General features: G+C 52.4%; 9 protein-coding genes across 9 annotated transcripts; 5 read left to right on the forward strand and 4 right to left on the reverse strand.

Moving 5' to 3' along the window:
• Positions 1–883: 883 nt before the first annotated feature.
• Positions 884–2,593, reverse strand: N7474_003806 (putative MFS transporter; the record flags this gene model as incomplete). The annotated part of the gene is made up of 2 exons (XM_057195221.1): positions 884–2,284; positions 2,339–2,593. 2 exons carry the CDS (start codon positions 2,591–2,593, stop codon positions 884–886), a joined length of 1,656 nt encoding a protein of 551 aa, XP_057052617.1.
• Positions 2,594–3,181: 588 nt separating this feature from the next.
• hrdA (E3 ubiquitin-protein ligase HRD1) lies at positions 3,182–5,635 on the forward strand (the record flags this gene model as incomplete). The annotated part of the gene is made up of 3 exons (XM_057195222.1): positions 3,182–3,205; positions 3,258–3,362; positions 3,416–5,635. 3 exons carry the CDS (start codon positions 3,182–3,184, stop codon positions 5,633–5,635), a joined length of 2,349 nt encoding a protein of 782 aa, XP_057052618.1.
• Positions 5,636–6,642: 1,007 nt separating this feature from the next.
• N7474_003808 (DUF3431 domain-containing protein) lies at positions 6,643–7,914 on the forward strand (the record flags this gene model as incomplete). Its single annotated transcript, XM_057195223.1, has 1 exon — positions 6,643–7,914. One exon carries the CDS (start codon positions 6,643–6,645, stop codon positions 7,912–7,914), a length of 1,272 nt encoding a protein of 423 aa, XP_057052619.1.
• A 638-nt stretch (positions 7,915–8,552) lies between these two features.
• On the forward strand, positions 8,553–10,572 carry N7474_003809 (uncharacterized protein; the record flags this gene model as incomplete). Its single annotated transcript, XM_057195224.1, has 2 exons — positions 8,553–10,036; positions 10,089–10,572. 2 exons carry the CDS (start codon positions 8,553–8,555, stop codon positions 10,570–10,572), a joined length of 1,968 nt encoding a protein of 655 aa, XP_057052620.1.
• A 684-nt stretch (positions 10,573–11,256) lies between these two features.
• N7474_003810 (MATE family efflux transporter) lies at positions 11,257–12,817 on the forward strand (the record flags this gene model as incomplete). The annotated part of the gene is made up of 2 exons (XM_057195225.1): positions 11,257–11,931; positions 12,008–12,817. The coding sequence occupies 2 exons, from the start codon at positions 11,257–11,259 to the stop codon at positions 12,815–12,817; spliced, it is 1,485 nt and encodes a 494-aa protein (XP_057052621.1).
• A 346-nt stretch (positions 12,818–13,163) lies between these two features.
• N7474_003811 (Tim17/Tim22/Tim23/Pmp24 family protein) lies at positions 13,164–14,098 on the reverse strand (the record flags this gene model as incomplete). Its single annotated transcript, XM_057195226.1, has 6 exons — positions 13,164–13,221; positions 13,277–13,500; positions 13,550–13,763; positions 13,817–13,843; positions 13,913–14,028; positions 14,084–14,098. The coding sequence occupies 6 exons, from the start codon at positions 14,096–14,098 to the stop codon at positions 13,164–13,166; spliced, it is 654 nt and encodes a 217-aa protein (XP_057052622.1).
• A 416-nt stretch (positions 14,099–14,514) lies between these two features.
• N7474_003812 (rRNA-binding ribosome biosynthesis protein RPF2) lies at positions 14,515–15,563 on the reverse strand (the record flags this gene model as incomplete). Its single annotated transcript, XM_057195227.1, has 2 exons — positions 14,515–15,499; positions 15,550–15,563. The coding sequence occupies 2 exons, from the start codon at positions 15,561–15,563 to the stop codon at positions 14,515–14,517; spliced, it is 999 nt and encodes a 332-aa protein (XP_057052623.1).
• Positions 15,564–16,521: 958 nt separating this feature from the next.
• On the forward strand, positions 16,522–18,050 carry N7474_003813 (WD40 repeat domain-containing protein; the record flags this gene model as incomplete). The annotated part of the gene is made up of 3 exons (XM_057195228.1): positions 16,522–16,559; positions 16,627–16,795; positions 16,881–18,050. The coding sequence occupies 3 exons, from the start codon at positions 16,522–16,524 to the stop codon at positions 18,048–18,050; spliced, it is 1,377 nt and encodes a 458-aa protein (XP_057052624.1).
• Positions 18,051–18,823: 773 nt separating this feature from the next.
• On the reverse strand, positions 18,824–20,843 carry N7474_003814 (serine hydrolase domain-containing protein; the record flags this gene model as incomplete). Its single annotated transcript, XM_057195229.1, has 4 exons — positions 18,824–19,748; positions 19,800–20,064; positions 20,110–20,232; positions 20,288–20,843. The coding sequence occupies 4 exons, from the start codon at positions 20,841–20,843 to the stop codon at positions 18,824–18,826; spliced, it is 1,869 nt and encodes a 622-aa protein (XP_057052625.1).
• Between the last annotated feature and the right edge of the window lie 641 nt (positions 20,844–21,484).

Consider the following 21,484-nt stretch of genomic DNA (forward strand, 5'->3'; position numbering starts at 1 on the left):
AAGGAGAGGCCGTACGCTGTACTCTGGTAGAATCAACTACCGATTAAAGAGAGACTGGAAAGAACCAAAAGAGTGGAATGGTAGCAGCGTCGTGCCCCGGGGTACGGATTGGGAGAGAAGGAGAGTATGAGCGGTCGCGCCGGGGTTCGGGGGCTAATCCAGCATATAAACGGAGGGGACCCGCGGACCGTCACATTGACAATAATTAGCCCAAGCGAAATGGGGCTTGGCGTGAGCCTTGGTCTGGATCCTGTTCCTGGCCAACAAGGCCAAGTGATTGGCGCAGCAGGGCAAGGTGGATGGTCCAGGCACAGGGTCGCGCTGATCATGGGCAATCGGATGTGCAGTTCGAGTTAGGAGTTAGCGCCAACAGGAGGAAAAGGGGCACCACACTATGCCAGAGCAGGGATAGTACCGGCCTGATGGGCGATGGGACTAGCGATGCGGCCCCTCTGTGCGCAGAAAAGATCGACACACTGAACGGGCGCCAGGATTATGATTCTTCTTTTTTGTCCATGCGGCTACTTCAGAGATTAGCTAGTCGTATGTTACATAGTTAGTTCACCAGGGATTGGTGGGGGAGCAATTTGTTGCGGTTCGTCTCAGAAGTTCCTGTGTTTGTTGTCAGGAACGCGCCAGGGGAAATTAGATGGGACCCGCTGTGAGCCCACCCGAACCCGAGTTCGGACTAGTCAGGGCGCCTCGTAATCGTAGTCGTTCAGTGCTTGCGGGGCCAAGATTCGTCATCGGAAAATTCGGGGTCGATAACTAGTTTAGTCACATGTTGTTGGCTAGATTAGTGAGGGATGGAAGCCCTAACTCCGGAGTACAAGTAATAATGCAATAAGAATAATAGTCTTCAATTCGCCAAGTATCAACCAGTTCACCAGAAATGATTCATCACGCCGCACACAATGCCCGTCAGGAGCAGGACCCCGTTGAACCCTGCCATAATGTAGAACGGGGTGCCCGACGACAAGACATCAAACAGGAGCCCGCCCAGTTTGGTGAGCAGCAGGATTCCTGCTCCTCCATACAGCGAATAGACCCCCGCGATGGATCCCTTCAGGTTTGATAGGTGCTGCAGTTGCTGGTCTACAGAGCCCGAAAGCAGAGGCCGGTTCTCGTCGGGCTCTGGATTATCGTCATCATCTGGTCGGGCATAAATCTGACGCAATGTCTCGTCGTCAATGCTAACACGAAGAATGCCATTGCTGAGCACGGCTAGACTGCAAACAATAGCCCCAATCTGGCTGATCCCGATCAGGGCCATCACCACGAACACGCCCGCATTGCCGTCCGGGCCCTTGTACTGAGGGCTTGGGAGCATCGCAAAGACCAAGTAGCCCACCACACCCACCAGAGCGGCAAAGAGAAGCGGAAAATTGTACCGTCGGGATCTTTCGGTTAAGAACCCAAAAAAAGGTGCAGCCATCAACGCGACCAACTGAGATGCGCCAGTCAAAATCGAAGCGAGGATGTAAGCACGCGGACAGAGTCTTTTGATATCTCCCAGTCCTGAACCAGGCACCGGTTCATGTTGCTCGTCACATAGACCTGATGCTCGGAAGTAGTGATTGACGGCCAGAGGAATGAACAACGAAATGCCCACAGAGGATGCTCGGGCAACAAAACCTCCAATGTAGCCAAGGGCTATACTGCGATTTCGGAATCCCAGGAGAAGCGCAGTCGTCAATTGCTTCCAGTATGGGAGCCTGGTCGGTTCGTTCGCAAATTGATGACTTTCGGATGCTGAAGAGAATGTCTGTTGTGATGTCTTCCACAAAACGCTCCAGCCCTTTCCGTCCTCCCCAGGAAGCCCTCGAAGACCAATGAAGCAGCTGAGACTGATTAAGAGGGCCACAACGGCGACCAAGTAATAACTGAGCTGAATAGCCTGTGCCGGCGAGAGACCCAGTTCCTCAAACCGAGCTGGAAGAGGCAGAAATGCCGCCAGAGACACAAGAGCGCCACAGCCGGCGAACATGCCGACAAATCCAGACAGCCGGGCAGATGGAGAAGACGGGGTGGCATTGGAGTCATCCTGTTGGGGGTTGGCCCTGTTTGGTGTAATGGTTAAGTCAGAGGACAGGGACGTTCTATACGTCCCAGATTTGAGCGATTTTCCAGTAACTGCAGGCAGGACTGCGGTCACCATCGTTGACACCGCAGAGCCTCCGACACTAAAGAGTAACCTCCCCAGCAGAAGCTGCGGATAAACATTCGTGGCCTGCACGAAAAGAACCAGCGAGAGCGCTATAATAAAATAACCCGCCGTGCAGACCTGTGCATCTATCATCAGCCAATATAGATTTGTAGATCGAATTGGGAAGCTTACATGACGAACACCGATACGATCGGAGAGAACGCCCCAAAGCGGACAGGCGACCAGCGCAAGCAATTCATCCGCGAATCCCAGTGTGCCCACAGCATCTCCCTCGCCGTCATGGATCCCAATTAGATCCGTCACCACGAAGGAGACGGATGAGTTGACGAACACAAGGAATGCGATGGAGAACGGGCAGACGGCCAACAGGTAGGTTAGCGTCTGGACCCGCGAGGCCGTGAATAAAGCCGGAGTGGACGCCATCATTTTATATCGATCATTGCTCGATAGAGCGGACTGTGTAGAGGTCCTAGTAAGTGAAGATCAAAGCAGGTTGTACGAGGGATGGTGGGACGCGGATGGACTGGGAATGGTCACATGACCTGTCGATCACTTGTCGTTCGATCAGATAAGAAATCACAATACACGGAAATGGTGATGGAGGATTGGTCTTCAGCATTGAAAGAGAACACTCTATGAGGACCAGACATATACTAGTTATGTGGTCAGAACCAGGGGCTGGTGGAGAGCGCCACCAAAGGTAATGAAACATGTACAGGATTGCCGGCTTGAGGTCATTCGATCAATATTCTCCGACACAAGTAATATTAAAATCTTCAATCCACTCTTCCGTTAATACTAATGGACTATGATTCTATTCTGATTAACAGAAGTCCTACTCTGCAAAGGCTAGCTACTTCTGCCCCTGTACCCTGCCGGGCACGTGCCCACCGCTGACATAAGATGCGGAGTGAAAGCTGTCCAGATCGTCATTGCCTGAACGGCTCCACGTTGTTTGACTTGTCGAGGCTCTTTCTTTTTCTCATGTCTCTCGACCAGAAGTAGTCAACAGCCATGAGGATAGCTGCGTACGCCGGGGTGAGTGGCACTATTGGAATCGCGAAGCGTCCACGCTGACACTCGTTTGCAGGCTTCGGTGGCCCTGGCCACGGGGGTGTTTTTGAAGGCCATCCATCAGAGAGCCAACTTCTACGCGGCCTGCGTGTATCTCTCTCAAAGCAGCGCGAACCTCATGGTAAGTTTAGCCGGCCCTCGGTGACTGGCCGCTTTCTCATCTCGACCACCTAGATCCTGACCAACCTCTGTCTTCTCGCCGCCGGATTCCTCCTCTTCTGGCTCCAGCGACTGCTCTATGGGCCCCTGAGAGCCATCGAGACCGAACAACTCTACGAGCGAGCATGGTTCGCCGTCACGGAGACCTGTCTGGCGATGACCATCTTCCGGGGGGAGCTAGGCGGCTGGTTTCTGGTGATGTTTATCTCCCTCTTGGTCGGCAAAGTTTGGGGTTGGATTGGAGAAGGCCGTGTGGAGTACCTGGAACAACAACCGCCGGCCAACCCGCGACTGTTTCATACGCGATTGGCGGCCTCATTGGTGCTTTCGGTCTTGTTCGACTCGTTCATGCTGAATTACTGCGTCATAACGGTGCTGGATCAAGCGAGACCGGATATGATGGTGATGTTTGGCTTTGAGTTTGCCATTCTGACTATCCTGTCCACCTCGACTACTGCTCGGTATGCGATTGCCTTGGTTGAGATCTATATCACCCGCCAGCAAGTGAAGAACAAGATGGAGGAGCGCCGAGCTGAAATCCGTGAAGCACGCGCGGAAGCTATCCGACAACATGCCATTTCTGGGGCTAGTGCTCCTCCCACCGACTTGCCGGACGAAAATGATATCGACGAGATGGAAATTGATGTGCCAGGATGGGAGGAGAAAGGCCGATGGGTCTTCTACCTGGACCTCTTGACTGATTTCTTGAAGCTCTCGGTCTACCTGACATTCTTTGCCATTCTCATCACTTTCTACGGTTTGCCGATTCACATCCTGCGGGATGTTGTCGTCACGATCCGCTCGTTTGGTCGGCGAATCATGGATTTCCTCCGCTACCGCAATGCGACCAGGGACATGGATGAAAGATATCCGAACGCTACAGCCGAAGAGGTCGCTCGAGAGGAAGTCTGCATCATCTGCCGGGAAGAGATGGTTTCGGCGGAGCCGGCTGCTGATGTTCCTGAGAATGTTGGTCAGCAACCACCGGCAGCCGGAACCCAGCAACGTGTGCCTGACCGTCTTCGCCCTAAGAAACTACCATGTGGACATATCCTACACTTTGCATGCCTCCGAAGCTGGCTTGAAAGGCAACAGAACTGCCCCACCTGCCGACGTCCGGTGGTAGTGCCATCAGGCGCCCGAGGTGCTGCTGGTGTCAATAACGCTCCCGGTAATGGCGGCGCTGGCGCTCAACCTTTCAACCAAGCTGGGCGTCAGCCAGGCGCCCAGGGACAGGACCAACCTCGTGCTCGGGTCTATCAGCTCGGACCCTTCCGGGTCGGCTTTGGGGCTGTGCGTGGAGACCTTCTTCAGAACCTCCACCAGCAAATCCACCGAGGCAATGCTCCATTACAACCAGCGAACAATGGGAACCCTCCCGGTGTACGCCAGGTCGGCTTTGGTTTTGGCTTTGGACGACGCCCACCAGCGCCAGAGGCTGCAGCTCCGGGGCCGTCCAACATGACCAATGTCCATCAGCAGTTGGAACATATCGAACGACAGATCACGGAGGAGATCAACAGCCTCCGTATTGCCACCGAGCGGCTACATCATGTCCGCCATCTCCAAACGGAGCTGGACCGAATCCGGCTTCAGCAAGCGGCTTCTTTAGCTCTCCAACCGACACCTACGACTGCTGTTCCGCCACAGCCAACGCCTTCAACCTCTGTTCCCGCCCCTTCATCTATCACCACTTCTACCACTATCTGCCATCAGTTTGTCTCAAACCCGGCCGTGTCAGCCATGGGGTCCGATGATGCCCGCCTTCCAGAAGGACTTACTCTCCCGCAAGGATGGACTCTGGTCCCTCTTCATCCTACCGAGCCAAATGCGGATCTCACGCCTTCCGTCCCAGAAACTTTGACAACGCAGCCGGCTCCAGACAACGCTACCGCTCCTCAACCTGTTACTGGCCCCGAGACCGCCGCCGCTCCCCAAAGCAGCAACGAGCCTGAGGCATCTACAGTTGAAACCGTTGCTAGTACAGCGACAACGGCTCCGGTGGCTGACGTCCTGCCCAACTGGCAGTCTACGCCCAATGTCCCATCGACGGATCATCGCGCAGAATCACCTTCACAAGAATGGACTGACATTCCCTCTGAGCAGCCTCAAGCAGGGCCTTCCTCTGCCGCTCCGCCTTCCTGGGGCGCCGGCTCCGGGTCGGACTCCGAGTCCCCTTATAAGGGCAAGGGACGCGCTGCCACTGTGGAAGAAGCAGCTGACGATGGAGCATGAATTTAAACTCACTTGTATTATTTCCCGCCTTTCTTTTTGCTTCCCCCACTCTGCATGGCGTTTATGAGCAAAAGATCATACCCGGATTCCGTGTCTATAAGTCAGACCGTCTATACCAAATTTTGTTGTTGTTCCGTTTGCACAATATTTCTTTCCAGTAGAGCAGTTTTGGCCGACTATCGTGGCTTGTAGGCGCAGCCAAGCCTCCACCGCGTGGGTCTCAATTCGTGGCCTCCCAACACGGGCCGATCAGGGGGCGATCGTCAGCCGCATTGCACCAATTGGGCCGGGAGTACGTGTTGCCCAGTTTTGGGGGTCGCGATTTCACTCACATTCCAGACCGACCCCATTTCTCATTCCGCAGGGTTATTATGATTTGGTATTGTCACCAGTCAGTCCATATCTGCATCGGAATTTGAACCCTGTTGTCCCTTCGTCATTATCCGGGCAACTTTTAATTGACTCAGGGCTCCACCCGCGCCCGGCCTTTTCACTGGCTCTGCTTGGCCCCCGCGGTGCCCTAATTTTGGTCTCGTTGGCCGCCACTCGTCATAGGATTCTCCCTTGACCTTATCTGAAAGCCGGCCCAGCTTGCCTTCTCACCCTCTTTGTGATTTTCCCCTTCTGTTGTATATTGAAATTCTGGTGAGGGCGCATTTCCCGCTCGCTCGCGCTCCCTCGGACACCCCGGAACACGACGATCGCCCCTTTTAGTGGCCCTTGACACCCTCTTTCGCTGCGCTTGGAGGCCAATGGGCGGCCTAATGCTAGTTTTTTGAGCCACAAGTACGTTGCATCGAACTCCTTTCTGGCCGACGCCCCTTCTAGTTGTGTTGGATATTCGTCTATCATCCGCATTTTCCCCTGGGCGATGTGGCAAATTGGAGCCTCACCTCTCGGTCATTATATCTCTGCCCAGTGCCAAGCTGACCGTCATCTTGTGCGACAGGCTTATATCTCCGAAGCCATTCTTATTCGCTATATCATTACTACACCGATCCTGATCGATGATTCTCTCACGGCGGGCAGTCTCCCTGCTCGGCCTGTGCTTCTTCGCCGCCTTCTTCTTCACGGCTCGCCAACTCTCGCAACCATGGGGCAAGATGGGACAGGTCGTCGGCATGGGGGACGTGATCGGCCAAGATGATGATTTCGGCCAGGGATCACGGTTTGGGATGTCATTGAACGGGACGTGGAATATCACGATGGCGCGGCCGAAAGCCAAGGAACAGAAAAACCTCTTCGCGCCGCATCCCCATTTCGAGCCCGGCATCCCCAAGCCGCTTGGCCAGGAATACACCAAGATCATCGTCGCGCCGCGTACGAGGTACGAGGATACCTCATGGATGGAAGAAGAACTGCCCGAATATGGCACCGCGGTCTATTGGGTCGACGATCCCACCGCAACGCTGCATGTGCCCAAGAATAAGGGCCACGAGGTCATGGTCTACCTCACCTATATCATCGACAACTACGACAACCTGCCCGATATTGCGGTCTTCGTGCACGCCCACCAGAATGCATGGCATAATGACCCAATTTTCCAAGGCGATGCCGTCGAGATGCTGAAGCGACTCAACCCGGCACGCGTGATCCGCGAGGGATACATGAATACCCGCTGCGGGTTTGGGCCCGGCTGTCCGGACTGGATGCATCCTGGCGCATTGGTCGAAGACGGCAATAAGCAGGAAGAGGTCCTCATGGCCCGCGCGTGGGCCGAGATCTTCCCGGACGACCCGGTCCCCTCGGTGCTGTCGCAGCCGTGCTGTGCCCAGTTCGCCGTGTCCGGCGAACGCATCCGCGCCATTCCCCGGTCCCGCTTCATCTTTTACCGGGACTGGCTGCTGCAGACGGATTTCAGCGACTACATCGCCGGCCGCGTGTGGGAGTACATGTGGCAATATGTGTTCACGGGCAAGCCCGTCCTCTGCGTGGATGAACACATCTGTATGTGCGACGGCTACGGCTTCTGTTTCGGTAGCGACGAGGGCTTCCGCGCCTACCAAGACCTGGAAAAAGAGGTGGCGGAGCTCGCAGACCGGGTGATGAACTTGGAATTCTTAAATAACGACTTGGGTATTGCGGAGGAAAACGACGACCTCGATGACTCCATGCCCGTGGACGCCCCGGAAAAGAAGGAGCCGGGCGTGTACAGACTCCACGCGAAGAAGCAGAAAGAGCTCGACGATATGTGGAATGACGCTATCGAGCGTGGCAAGAATCCCAAATACCGTGCCCTGGAGGCCGGTCGGCCGTGGAAGGAGGGCGATGGCTTCTAAGGCAGTGTGAATATTGTGTCTATACTTTTCATGGATATATACTGGCGTTTGGATTATGCGCTCATTGGTACTTTCTTTTTATTTCTCTGCTGTTTGAAGCCTCATGTATACTGCGATTTTCGCTGGCACGGCAAAGTACATATATCGTTTCTGTATGAGATTAACAATATTGAGCCAATTTCTTTTACATGATACCTTTATTGAGGAATTCCTCACCAGTCATGTTTATCCAAATCCGCTAATTTATTCAAACCATGTTTGTCTAACTACGCATTCCAGGCGGCGTGGGAGGGCAGGTTGCATTACGGCCTGAGGCGGTTAGATCACATGACCGATGAAAGGTTTGCACTGTCTGCTATTCCTTCAAACCACGCAAACACCGTCACAACCAAACGAGCATCGCGAAAGCTGCTCTTATCGGCAGAACCGCGTTTCTGATTCTCCGCTCTTGTCAGTTCAACACTTCGTCGCGATTTTCACATCCCCTCCCTTTCTGGGGTGTAGCGGTGGGAGTATCGCTCGAATTGCTGCGCAAAACCCGCGACGCGACTCATCATCACGGAGCTTCGCTGAGCTTCTCCACTACTTTATCGCGCTGAAGATCTAAAGTTTCCTCGATTTCCACGACTTTTGGAGACATGGCATCCACCTCCTCCAGCGGCCAAAATCCGCCTGCCACCTCGTCGACTAATGGCCCGACACAATCGACGACGAATACCTCTCACCTCGATCCCAATGCGCAACTGGCGAACAACGGCTATGCGTCGACTGATAACCAACTCGCTGGTTTAGTGGAGGCAGCCACTGCTGCCGCCGACCAAGATATCTCTAATTCCGAGTGGGCCGCTGCTGCTGCTGTCGCCGCGGCGGCGGGAGCAGCGGGACATCACCAGCTGGATGGGTATGGTGGAGACATGCACCTCGGCGATGATGGGTTTGGCGATCCGAATTTTGGAACGGGCATGGGTGGTGGTAGACATCTGAGAGGGCACAATGACTCTTCCAGTTCGGGGGTGACAAGGACTGCCACGAAAAAGCGAAAGAGGAATGAAGATGCCCTCGACCCTGCTCTGACTGGCGTTGGTGGCCCGCAAAACCAGCACTCGCATTCCTCTCAACACAATGCACCTGGCTACGGTGGGGACAGTCTTGATATTCGCTCTATGCCGGCTCCCTCCACCGAGGCGCGCGCAGTTGGGGTTCACTCTGCCGCGGCGTTGTTCCGCCAGCCTTCCAGCAATAAGAAGTATACGCGCCCGCCTATGTCAAAACTTTTCACCTCGCTCGAGCTGTCGCCGGAGAACTTCTTGCACCTTCAAGCTGCTGCGAAGGCATACATGCTGGACGAGCGGCACCCGGACAGACGCGAGTGCGTTGGTCAACGGGGCAAGGGAGACACAGAAATGGTGAAGTTGAAGCTGTGGGAGTGTGTCCGCAACTTTCTGGAAGGCGAAGGCAACGGAGAGAAGTTCTTCGGGAAGAATGTGGTCAACGAAAACATGGGTCCTCGAACTTATGTTTGGCCGGACCACCAGGCAAAGATCATTGCTCTGGTCATCCCACTGCTCAGACGCATGGTTACCAACGAACGACAGCGCCAATATGCCATCGAGACTCGAAAGGGAGGTGGAGTGGAAGACCGCCGACGCCGGAGAACGAACGAGGGGCTTTCAACCCAGCACAGCCCTCGTTTCTCTCCTGACCAGCAACTCCATCTGCATGGCCAGACTCATCGCCCTGACGATATGGGACATACCATGCCACCGCCATCGGACTCGCAGCCGCCCATGGATTCCACCCAGGCCATCGTGCATCCCGGACTGGCGGATCTCTGGATAGACGGATACACCACAGATTGGAACGAAATTGGCCGTTCCTACGACATGTACAACCATGACTTTGAACTAGACAATCTTTGCTCTCTGTCTGGTTTGCAACAGCCGGATTGGCGTGGTTTAGTTGCGGCAGTTGACAGTCACTACCAAATAGTCCACGATGGTGATTATCAGTGTGCTCCGGAGTGCGAGAACTACAATGTTGACCGTATCGTGCGCTCAAACACTACTTCTGATCTACCTTGGAGGATTGGCGGAGGGCGTTCTACCCCCGCACGCGATGAATTGTGAGTATTTTTTTTTCAGTCTTCTGTCATGCAGCTCTAACTCTCTCAACAGTGCCAGTAGCATCACCCGTGATGTCTCCCGGATAATCCGCGAAACCATCGCTAGTCGACAAAGTGGCGCTCCAGTGACATCAGACCAGCAATACAACCACACTCAACAACCATTCCATCCGCCAACAAACGAGAACGGATACAACCAAGTCTCAGTTAGGGTAAACGTTCTCCAGCGCGGAAAGCGAATCCTGCCACGCCTAGATCTCCCTGCTTTGCAGTGCAATAATGCCGAAACAGTCAAGCAGCTCGTTCTGCGCCGCTACCCTGGCCAAATTCCAGGTGTTTCTTTCACGGAGGGATCGGATGCTACTGCTCAGGGTGCGACTGCGGACTGGAAACTGCGCGTCTGGCTCCCTAACGGCCTGACTTTGGTTCAGAGTGAGAGGGATTGGACGATTGCGCTGTTGTCTGCTGATACGGTGGATTGGATGGATGGAGAGTTGAAGTTGTTGGTCGAGATTGACGGGGAGTTTCAGCAGTAGCCAAACCAGGGCTTTTTGATCATGGAATTCTCCGTGTTCTCCTCACGCCTTCAGCATATCATGGCGGAGTGTGGCGCTGTCTTTTGTTTCCTCATACCCTTTATGATTGCTATTATTAGACCTCGCTGAATCTTACGAACTCTTGTTATACCCAAAAAGGAAAACTAAAAGAGTTGATTGCGGCTGCATCGCTCATCCAATACTTGTATGAGTATTGCATCGATCTGCACTCGATTCCACCCTAGGCTGTCTAGCGGGACGCAACTCCCGTCCCTCAGCCCCGCCACTCTCTGCAAGATACCCGATGCGATCTGGAAAACATTACTGGCAATGATCAAGATCAGCGGAATCAGCCGTGCTGACCAATGTACATAAGTAGGATGTGAGGGCCCTGCTGCTGCAGATCATCTTACTGCGAACGCACGCAAGGATCCATGATGGCGATCGAAGTACATCTGTGCAGAGACGAGGTGGGGTGGGGGGCTTAGTACCAAGTTGCCTGCATTATAACCATCTCCGCCGGTGCTCACTCGCTCTTTCTTTTTCTTGCTTGCAAAAAGAGTGCCGAGGAGGGCATAGCAAGCCGACCGAGGGTCCTACGGACTACACTGTCTGGTCACTACTCTGCTGGTCAACGGGGACAGATCACAACAGGGTCTCGACTATAAAACGTAACCTCCTATAATGGAGACTCTTGGAGCGGACATTGCTGCGGATGCCACGACGACGACAGAGACAACCCCTCTACTTCTGGGCGAGCCAATCCCTATAGCAAACCCAGACTCAGAATCCGCCGAAATCAAATCCTCAGACCCAGGATCATGGCAACAAGAAACCAAAATCATCCTGCGATATTCCGCACCGCTAGCCCTAGCCCTCCTACTACAATATGCCCTCACGACATCCTCCATCTTCGTCGTCGGCCACCTCGGCAAGCGCGAGATCGGCGCCGTCAGTCTAGCCAACATGACCGCCTCCATCACGGGCTACTCGGTCTACCAGGGGTTCTCGACGTGTCTCGACACGTTGTGTCCCCAGGCATACGGATGTGGCAAGAAGACACTGGTGGGACTGCATCTGCAGCGACTGACTATGCTACTGCTATTGCTCACTGTGCCTATCGCCGCGATGTGGTTGAATGCAGACCGCATATTTGCTTTGATATTGCCGGCCCGGGACGATGAGACTGCGTTGCTCGCGGGGCTTTATCTGAAGATTTTGTTGTTTGGAGCACCTGGATATGCTTGCTTTGAGGCTGGAAAGCGCTTTCTCCAGGCCCAGGGTATGTTCGCTGCTTGTCTTTTCGTCCTACTGGGATGCACTGCGTTTAATGCCTTCATGGGATGGTTATTCGTCTGGGTAAGTACATTTATTTTCTACCACTTCTAATAATGCATGAGATGTAAAATCAAAAACTAACACCCAGTCCGTCCAGAAACTAAACTGGGGTTTCATCGGCGCCCCAATCGCAGTAGCAATAACCAACAACCTCCTTCCCGTTCTACTCGCGCTATATGTCTACCTAATCCGCGGCCGCGAATGCTGGCATCCGCTCTCCGGGCAGATCTGGCAAAATTGGGGTCCAATGATGCGCCTCGCGCTGCCCAGCTGGCTCATGATGGAAGCCGAGTTTATCGTGTGGGAGCTTCTCACGCTTGCATCGTCGCATCTCGGTCCCACGGAGCTGGCGGCCCAGTCGGCCCTTATGACTGTGTCTTGTTTTGCATTCTACGTTGGTTTCGCTGTCTCCATTGCGGGGGGTACGCATATCGCTATACTTGTTGGTGCGGGTGCATTGCGTCGCGCGGCGGTTGCGACGAGGGTGGTTCTCTGTCTGGCACTGACCATTGGAGCGAGTGATTTGGTGCTTCTTATTTCCCTGCGGCATGCTGTGCCTATTCTGTTTTCGAATAACCCGCAGGTTTGCCATCTGATCACATACGTGCTCCCGCTATGTGCGCTGCTGCAGATCCCGGATTCCTTTGCTGCCTCGCTGAATGGCGTGCTTCGCGCTCTGGGGCGACCAGATCTGGGCAGTTATGTCCAAATCCCCGTTTACTATATCTTCGCGTTCCCGCTTAGTCTGGGCCTTGCCTTTGGGATGAATTGGAGTTTGATTGGGCTGTGGGCGGGGCTTTCTCTTGGCCAGGTGCTGAATGTTTTGATTGAGGGTGGTCTGTTGTGGTTTCTTGTCGATTGGGAGAAGGCCGCGAGGGATGCATCTGCGAGGAATATGTTGCCTTGATCTGCTGCGTCACCCGGGGCTTAGATTTGAAAGGGTGGAAAACAATGCTGATATATATTCTTAGATTGGAAATGAATTGCTTAAGCTGGGTGTATATACATGAACAAAACAAGTGCTCTTCAAATTGTATGCATGTGGCAGCTCCCAACCGCCGGCGGATGGGTCGGTTTGTATTTGCGCGGATTGCCCTTTTCCTGGAAAAGCGACTCTTCTGGCTGTCCTCCATCATAATACAGGGGAAGGTAGGGATGATAAGGATAGCAGAGCAAGAAATAGAATAAAAAGAACCCCGTTCTATACTTTGTATACCATCAAGAAAGGCAGAATGTGGCCCTGGATTTCCCTCTCATTTATTGTGAATGAAAAGGTTGCGGAACGAGTCCCAGTGGTCCGAGTCGGCGTAGCTGTATCATAAATGTCAGAATACAGTTCCCCAGCAGATCACCAACGACGACTTACATGTACACCATACTGCTCCGCAGACTGCTCACCAGAGTGTCAGGGTACCACCGGAAGATATACATGACAAAGGCCCAGGTCAGACTCGCGAACACGGGCCAGGCGTTATCCGTAATCTGCGTGCGGGCTTCCGGGGTGATTAGAGAGGAGAGGGGGTGCATATTTTCTTGGATGGCCAGCTTGGCGAGGGAGAGCATCACGCGAGCGAAGACGTAGATGACAATCTATGACGGTTAGTCTGCGAGAACCAAAGAACTGGGACAGGTGTCGAACCTGTTGGCTAACGCTTCCCGGCTGCCGTCCGAACACAGTGTATCCGCCCATCAACCCGGCGAAGAAGCTATCGTATCGGCCCTCCTTCCCAGCGCCGGTGGGATTGATGGTCTTCAATACAAGCATGGAGGTCTTGTAGACAACAGCGAATGTAGAAAGGTTCCGCGCATGTTGACGGGTTGCCTTGAGGACGAGCTTGAGCTTTTCCCGGAATCTGGAGATAGATCAGCGGATAATCGGGGGAAGATGGGCCACGGAATCACTTACGTTCCAGACCGGAAGAGAAATATCATCCTATCCATCAACGGCGCCGGTTAGTCTCAAGCGCGCTCGGTCAAAGGGGATGTTCTCCGAGGCACATACACCAAGGCATGCGGAAACCGCACTTTGGACCCGTAGACGATGCCATTGCGCGCGCCCTTGAGAATGGCCAGAAACGGCGCGAGATCCGGGTTGAGCGCGAGGGCGTCCAGACGGGACTGTTTGGTCAGTGTTAGCCGTCGTGATGCTCGGAACGTAAAGGCGGCAACTCACCAAGACTATATCCATGGCGCTGCGGGACCTCGGCAAGAGGTCGGAGGTGGGTGGGAGGGATCAGGAGAGTTGTGAACTAGGAGATGAGATAGGAACTGTAGTCGTGCAGGTCATGAGCAAGGAATAGGAGGAATAGGAGTTGGTAAGAGAGAACAAGCAAGACAGCAGGGAGGGGAGGACGGCAGTTCCGCAAAGAGCAGGCCTCGGCATGTGAGACTCAGCCGAAACGTCATATGTCACGTGACGATACTAGTGAGGGTAAATAGTGATTTGCAGAGGCAGATCAAGATAGGAAGAGAGACAGAGATATATCATGTAGATGTTGGAAGTACTAGGAGTAAGACTTTTCATGTACACCGTGGAAGAGTGATGGCCCATCCATCCCAAACGCCGGCAAGGAAACCCTAAACAGAAATGCAATAGATCCTCTTCTACTCGGTCCGCGCACGCTTGTGGCCCTCGTCCTCAGAGATCTCGTCCACCTCCATCATATCCTCTTCCGCACCCTCATCCTCATCGTCTATCCCCGCCCGACGCTTGAGACCCTTCATCTTGCGAGTCTGCAACCCCTTCAGATCCTGCTTGCCCAGATGCACACGACCAATCTTATCACCGATCGAGTCCATTGTGATATTCTTTTTGGTCTTCATCTCCTCATTCGGTCGCTTGCCCTGCTTCATGGCCTCCTTCATGGCCTCCGGGGAGGCGGGACGCAGGCGGCCGACCTTGAAATCGAACTTGGGTCCGACCTCCTCCAGCTCCACGCGGGGCAGCTTATGGCCACTACGCTTGGTGACCACCTTGTACCACCGCAGATGAACCACCGGCGACAAATCGTCACGGGGCTCCTCGGCACCAACCATAAGCACATACTGCAGACCCTCGACGTCGATCCGGTCGGCTTCTTCGCCCTTGAACAGGTCAAGGAACATGCTCTTCAGCATGACATGCGCTGAAGAGGTCGGGTCATCCCAAGGACTACCCGCGAAAAGCATCATCGGCCGCAGTTCCACGCCAATGTGCATGACCAGCTCGTTGATGGGCGGGATGGTCTCGCCGTCCGCAGCGGGGAGAAGGAGGAGCTCGCACATATCCAAGAGCTGGCTATTGTACATCCGTGCAATAGTCACGCAGTTAGGCCGCTTCTTGTTGCTGCTCCCGAACACAACCAGGCCGCAATCGTTCTTGTTCGCCAAAAACTCGAGGCTCTCTGTGTTCTCGAAGGGACGGATGTTCTCGTTCTTCTTGCGGAACATAATCGAATGAGGCTTTGTCAGGGAGTGAAATGTCTTCAGCACAGTGTCCAGCACTTGCGGACATTTTGCGCCGTGCAGGAGGAGCGTCTTCTTGGGCGGCTCGATGAGTTGCGGTTCCCGCGCCTTGAGGATGCGCGCAATGCGCGGGTTTTTGGGCTTGCTGGAAAGGAATTAGTGAGTTCCCAGGCCACATCGAGTATAGATACATACACTTCGCGCAACATGGTGTAGGAGTGGTCGAGGCAAGTTGGTGGTCGGGGTTAGAAAAAGATCGAACGGGAAAAGTTTTGGGTGAGGCTTGGCGCGCTTATCGATAAGGAATGTGTGTGGTGGCCTGAGGCGTCAACATTCAAGTATATACTTCACTTGCTCCAGAATTCACACGACGAGCAGATGATATGTGGATTGACAAGTACATATAAACCACATTGTTACCAACTATATGCACATGGTTTGAAAACGCAGGGTGGCATTGATGCTGGTGTTTGGCCAATCGTCCCCACTGCACCCCTGAGCTTGCTATCTAGAAGTTGGAAAGCACACAGCAGGCTTTTCGTCAAATTTTGCACTCGGTTTTGTTTCTAATAAGAACCAGTTGCTTCTTCTGACATAGAACCGTCTTACAAACTCGGATTCGTCCAACCACTCGACTTGTTCTCTTGAGGCCATTGTGACTGGTACCTGTATATTGCGGTATGAGGTACTCGAATCATTGGACAATTTCAAGTCATTATGTCAATCATGAATGTGAAGATGGATTAGACGAGGCCCCCAAGGAGAGGACCTAGAAGTATATACTTTCCGAGAGAGGGAGAAAATACCCCTGGGCCACGTGCCGGAGTCGGATTTTGGTATTTCCGCATCGGTCATAACATAACAGAGAACCCCTCCAAGTTACCCGCGATAACACTCAACCACCGGACGGAGATAGGGACCCTCTTTGCGGACAATGACCTTGATCTCCAGTCGTTACCAAGACCTCCTCTACTACCTCAAATTTGCTGCCCCTCGGACCCAGAATCACTCACCCCGCACTGCGATTTCTCGCTGAACATTTCAGCTGCCCAACCCCGGACCTGCTCAACTGTCCCACCCACCGCCATTGTCTTTGCAGAAGCGTCGCACTAGCTTTGACCTCACCGGAGCTTTCCAACGTTGTGGGATCACGGCCGGTGACCCAGCATGGTCCGTTTGTTAACGGATCGGCAAGCTGAAGAGCTGTAAGTAGATGTGGAGGAGCTCTGATGATGTGTTGCTTTTGAAAGCCGATGCTGAGCCCAGTCACAGGCACAAGTCTATCATAGCATATCTCTCAGCGAACAACCTACCGGAGACGGCTGCGACCCTCAGGAAGGAACTGGCCATTGCCGAGGACAGCTTCGATGCAAGTACAGTGAAAAAGTATGAAACATTGCTGGAGAAGAAATGGACAAGCACAGTCCGCCTACAGAAAAAGGTAAGTCGGAAATTGCAGATATCTGCGACGCTATGGGCATCTGCGCATTGCTTTCCTGCGATAGCGCTGACAGTTTCCCCTGCAGATAATGGACCTTGAGTCCCGAAATGCAACCTTGCAATCGGAACTTGACAGCTCGACGCCTGCCTCCCTCCGTGCACGTAATAAAGACCCCGAATCCTGGCTTCCGCAGCAACACCCCCGGTACTCACTGCATTCGCATCGCGACACCATCAATTGTATCGCATTTCATCCCAAATTTTCTTCCATTGCCTCCGGGTCTGACGACTTCACGATTAAAATATGGGACTGGGAACTTGGAGAATTGGAGATGACACTCAAGGGCCATACAAGAGCGGTGCGCGGACTCGATTATGGCGGTCCTCCAGGGGGCATCCTTCTGGCCTCCTGCAGTTCCGACCTTACCATCAAGCTATGGAATCCGACAGACGGCTATAAGAATTTTCGGACGCTACAGGGCCACGACCATATTGTTAGCGCCGTGCGTTTCATACCAAATGGGAGCTTGCTTGCCAGTGCAAGCAAAGACAACGACGTGAGGTTATGGGATGTAACTAATGGGTATTGCGTGAAAACGATATCAGGGCACACGGGCTGGGTACGGGACGTCTGTCCATCAATCGATGGAAAGTTCCTGCTCTCTACCGGAGACGACATGACTGTCCGACTCTGGGACATTTCCTTGGCGAAACCGGAAAACAAGCTGACCTTGATCGGCCATGAGAACTTCAATGAGTGCTGCGCGATTGCTCCACCAACCTCCTATCGCTATCTTGCGCCTTTAGCAGGATTGAAGGTCTCATCTGCGGGGACTACGGCAGAGTTCATGGCGACTGGATCGCGCGACAAGACCATCAGACTCTGGGACGCCCGCGGGAAATGCCTCATGACGTTAATCGGCCATGACAACTGGGTACGGGCGGTTGTTTTCCACCCCGGAGGGAAATATCTTCTTTCTGTCTCGGATGACAAGACAATACGCTGTTGGGACTTGAGCCAAGAAGGGAAATGTGTGAAGACGCTCAGGGACGCTCATGAAAGTTTCATCACTTGCCTGAAGTGGGCCCCGGGTATAGCCAAAGATATACACACGGATCCTGCTAGTGCTTCGGGGGCACAGACTGCGGATGGCACAGAGGCAGCGAAGAGTAAGGCCGGCGGAGAAACCTCGCAGATCCGTTGTGTTATTGCGACTGGCAGCGTGGATCAGAAGCTACAGATATTCGCTGGCTGATGACAAGATATGAGAACGAAGTGAGTGACCTTGTTCATCTCATCTGAACAAATTCTTATCCAGCTAGCTAGCACCTTACACTGTTTCGGTATGGACCAGATTAATGTACCTAGCCTGCACATATGCAGAGAGTGCTGTAAATGCGGCTCGTCGCAAAGTACTGATTCCAAGGGACCCTTCAGCCCGCGCACCGGTTTGCACGGATGGTCTCGGGCATAGATAGAGATGTTGTTTATATTCGGCAAATAAACACATTTTAGGACTGGTGAAGTTGGTCATTTTCCTCCTCTCAGGCTCCGTTTCTGGACGAGGTTTCTCCCAGCGAAGAAGCTCTTTGATTTTAGAAAGACCCTCGTCGTCATCATCATTTGTCTCCCTCCGATCTCCTTCAAATCACCCTTGTGTATATCCGCCTTCAAAGTCGGTTATCCAGGCGTCCATCATTTTCATCACCCAGGATCCCATTTAAATGATTTGTCCTGAACCACACCGTACATCCGATTTCCAAGGTTGTCTCTTCTGGGATGCTTCTTCAATAGACCAAGCATAAATGAATGATAATTAAACTAAATTTTCGTATTCTCCCGGCTATAATCCCATAAATCATCTCGCAATAGCCCAGTCTCTCCCCCTGATACTCCTAGAAAGACTTAGGTGACTAAATGTTCATTGTTAACAAAACCACCAACCCATTTCATTTTTACTCCTTCATATTGCAAAACTCGCGAGTAAATTTCGAGTGTTTGATCCAGAAGTGTCGGTAGTTCTCCGGACTATACCCGGTTTTCTTCGCGTAAGCCATCTATTGATACAGTTTTCTCAAGAATTCCACTTCGTAAGAACGGAATATCCACTCCAATGACTTCTCCCGCGGTGCGATTGACCTTGAAAACCACACGGTCCAAAGCTTCTCCACCATAGTAGAGCCAAGCTGCAGTCTGCCATGATGAGCAGAGCTTTGAAGATAATATCCCCTGACCAGGTAGATCAGAGATTGCTGCGTTATCAGAGGGGACGATGTCAAAATTGATGCGCCAATCTTCAAAGAAAACACCTTCCGCCCCTTCCATTTCCGTCTCTATGTTTGTGGGATAAATGCGGAAGTCCGGGTTAAGAATTCCAACCTGCGGGATCATGTATCCCCAGATCTTCTGAATGCCTCCTAGGATGTCAGATCCATTTCGAGTCAATGAATCTATCTTCAGTCCTGTTCCCCTGTCGATTGAAAGGTTCAAATCCGCTGAACAACTGATCAGATTGCTGCTGGTGCATGATGAAACCGGAATCGAGAAATTTCCTGTATATTCCCGAGCTTGCGTTTGAGCCTCTTGGTCTATGGCTGGAATCAGAGAAGCAATAAGTGCGTCATTCAAAATAGATGCGGTCGCATCCTCCCCTGGACCAGCCGTGAGTACCACAAAGCCCACACCGTATTGGTCCACCAAGGAGAGCTGTGATATGTAACCCATGGCTCCTCCGCTCTTGGCGTAGATATTGACTGTATGTGTGTTTTGGGGTACGAGGTTATCGGTTCGTTGTATTTCCCAGGGTCGACCAACGAGGTTGTTGATCGAAGAGGGCATTGACTGAGGCTTCAGCCATTGATGTGTTATATCGGGGTTTGGGAAGATCGAGTAGTCAAGAATTCGAGCAGCTAATGTCGAGAGATCCCGAATGGACGAGTATAATCCACCTCCACTGGATCTTGTTAGATCTGGTGGCGAGGGCTGTTGTTTCAATAAGACTTACGGAGCATTCAAACCATAGTCTGCGCCCCATCCCTGGTGCATGTCATCTAGAGGTGGTATAACAGCTTTCTCAGTATCTCCAGGTGAGACTCCAGTGTTTGTGAGTCCCAGGGGACTAATGATAGTCTCATCCAACAACTCATCATATGTCTTCCCCGTCTTCTCACTGAGTGCCATTGCGGATAGTGTAAAAGCCAGTGTAGAGTATACTGGCCGTGAATAAGGCTGTTGAACCGGGAGAGCAGTAGTCATCATCTCAATAATCTCTGAAACAGGTTAGGAAAGTCAAACGTATAGTAAAAGGGACTTACGCTGCTCATTGCAAGCATGGCTCAACCCACTGACACCACATATTGGATAACTCTCATTTTCAGCCAAGGGGAAACCCAACTGTTCAAAAAGAGGGCGAAGGTAATAAGACTCGAAAGAGGAAGCTATATCCGCTTCGATCAGTACCCAGCATTCATAAGTATATGTCCGGATTCGTACGTAAATTGGATGGGATACCAGCCAGATGGTTTGACAGTGCCGAAAGGGTGATGTTGCTCCATTGAACTGGAGTCCCTTTTTGGTCGAGACCTGGCAGATACTCAGTGACAGAATGCGCTAGATCAATATCCGACTTGAGTAGAAGCAAATCAGAAAAGACCTTTGAGACAGACCCAATCAAATATTGGGAATCATTGCTAATGTTCTTTGTTCCCTTGAAATTGTTCTTGCCAAGATGGTGATATGACCAGATGATGCCATCGTTCCTATTCTGAGTGAAGGGTGACACGAGTGCGATTGAAAAGGATGTATTGTCGACTTGGAATCCTGCTTTCGTTTCGCCGTTGATTGAGGAGTCAAGAGCCTCAGTCAGCTTCGTGGCCGCATCCTGAATGATTTGTGAGCTGCCCAAGTTTGTTGGACGGGGAAGTAGAGGACCGTCAGGAGGGCATCCGGTCCAGGAAGCCAAAGGGGTACGAGAGGCTTGAACACATGATCCAAGCAGACACAGATTCGCCAGACCAGTCGCCACGGCTGAGCCTTGAAGGATAAACATTTTACCCCGAGTATAACCGTTGGTTCAAATCGGCAGAGTTGTTAGGCTCGAGGAACATCATCCATGCCGCGCTCGATCTCTGAGGTATTTAAATGCCCTATTTATACAATTTTTATTTTCAGCTGAAGGAAGCTAAGACAGTTGTTAAGGGGCGAAATTATCGCCTCATAGACCAAAGTTATCTTGGCACTTCCGTTTTTAGATCCCATCGTATTCGTCTGATAGTGTTGGCGAACCTTGGAGCGGGGATCTTCAAAACAGATCGTCATTTTAAACTTTGCTCGTTTTCACTTGAAATAGAGCTCTTGAGCACAGTCTAGTGAGTCGGAGGCGAGTACGAGGACTTGTCGAAACTCATGATACAAGTTAGTCCTAACCTGAAATAGCCAACACGCTGCTCATCCCAATCGCTATTGTAGTGAAGCAGCAACTTCATAACACCAAGGTGACCTCGGTGGACCCCCAGATCTAAGGCTGCGTATATAGTACTTTACCGATCTAGTTTATAGATCAGCGCCCCTGGTAGCATTGATGTTAGCTTCCAAATACCTAAATGACGATAACATCCCCATATATTCATAGAGCAGGATATTCGGAATCAAGGAAGTGGAAATTTTGAACTAAGGATTTCGGTCTAGTTG

The sequence above is a fragment of the Penicillium riverlandense genome, assembly GCF_028828495.1.
Source record: "Penicillium riverlandense strain IBT 135883 chromosome Unknown utg000003l_segment0_segment0, whole genome shotgun sequence".
In the NCBI taxonomy this organism is placed as follows: domain Eukaryota; kingdom Fungi; phylum Ascomycota; class Eurotiomycetes; order Eurotiales; family Aspergillaceae; genus Penicillium; species Penicillium riverlandense.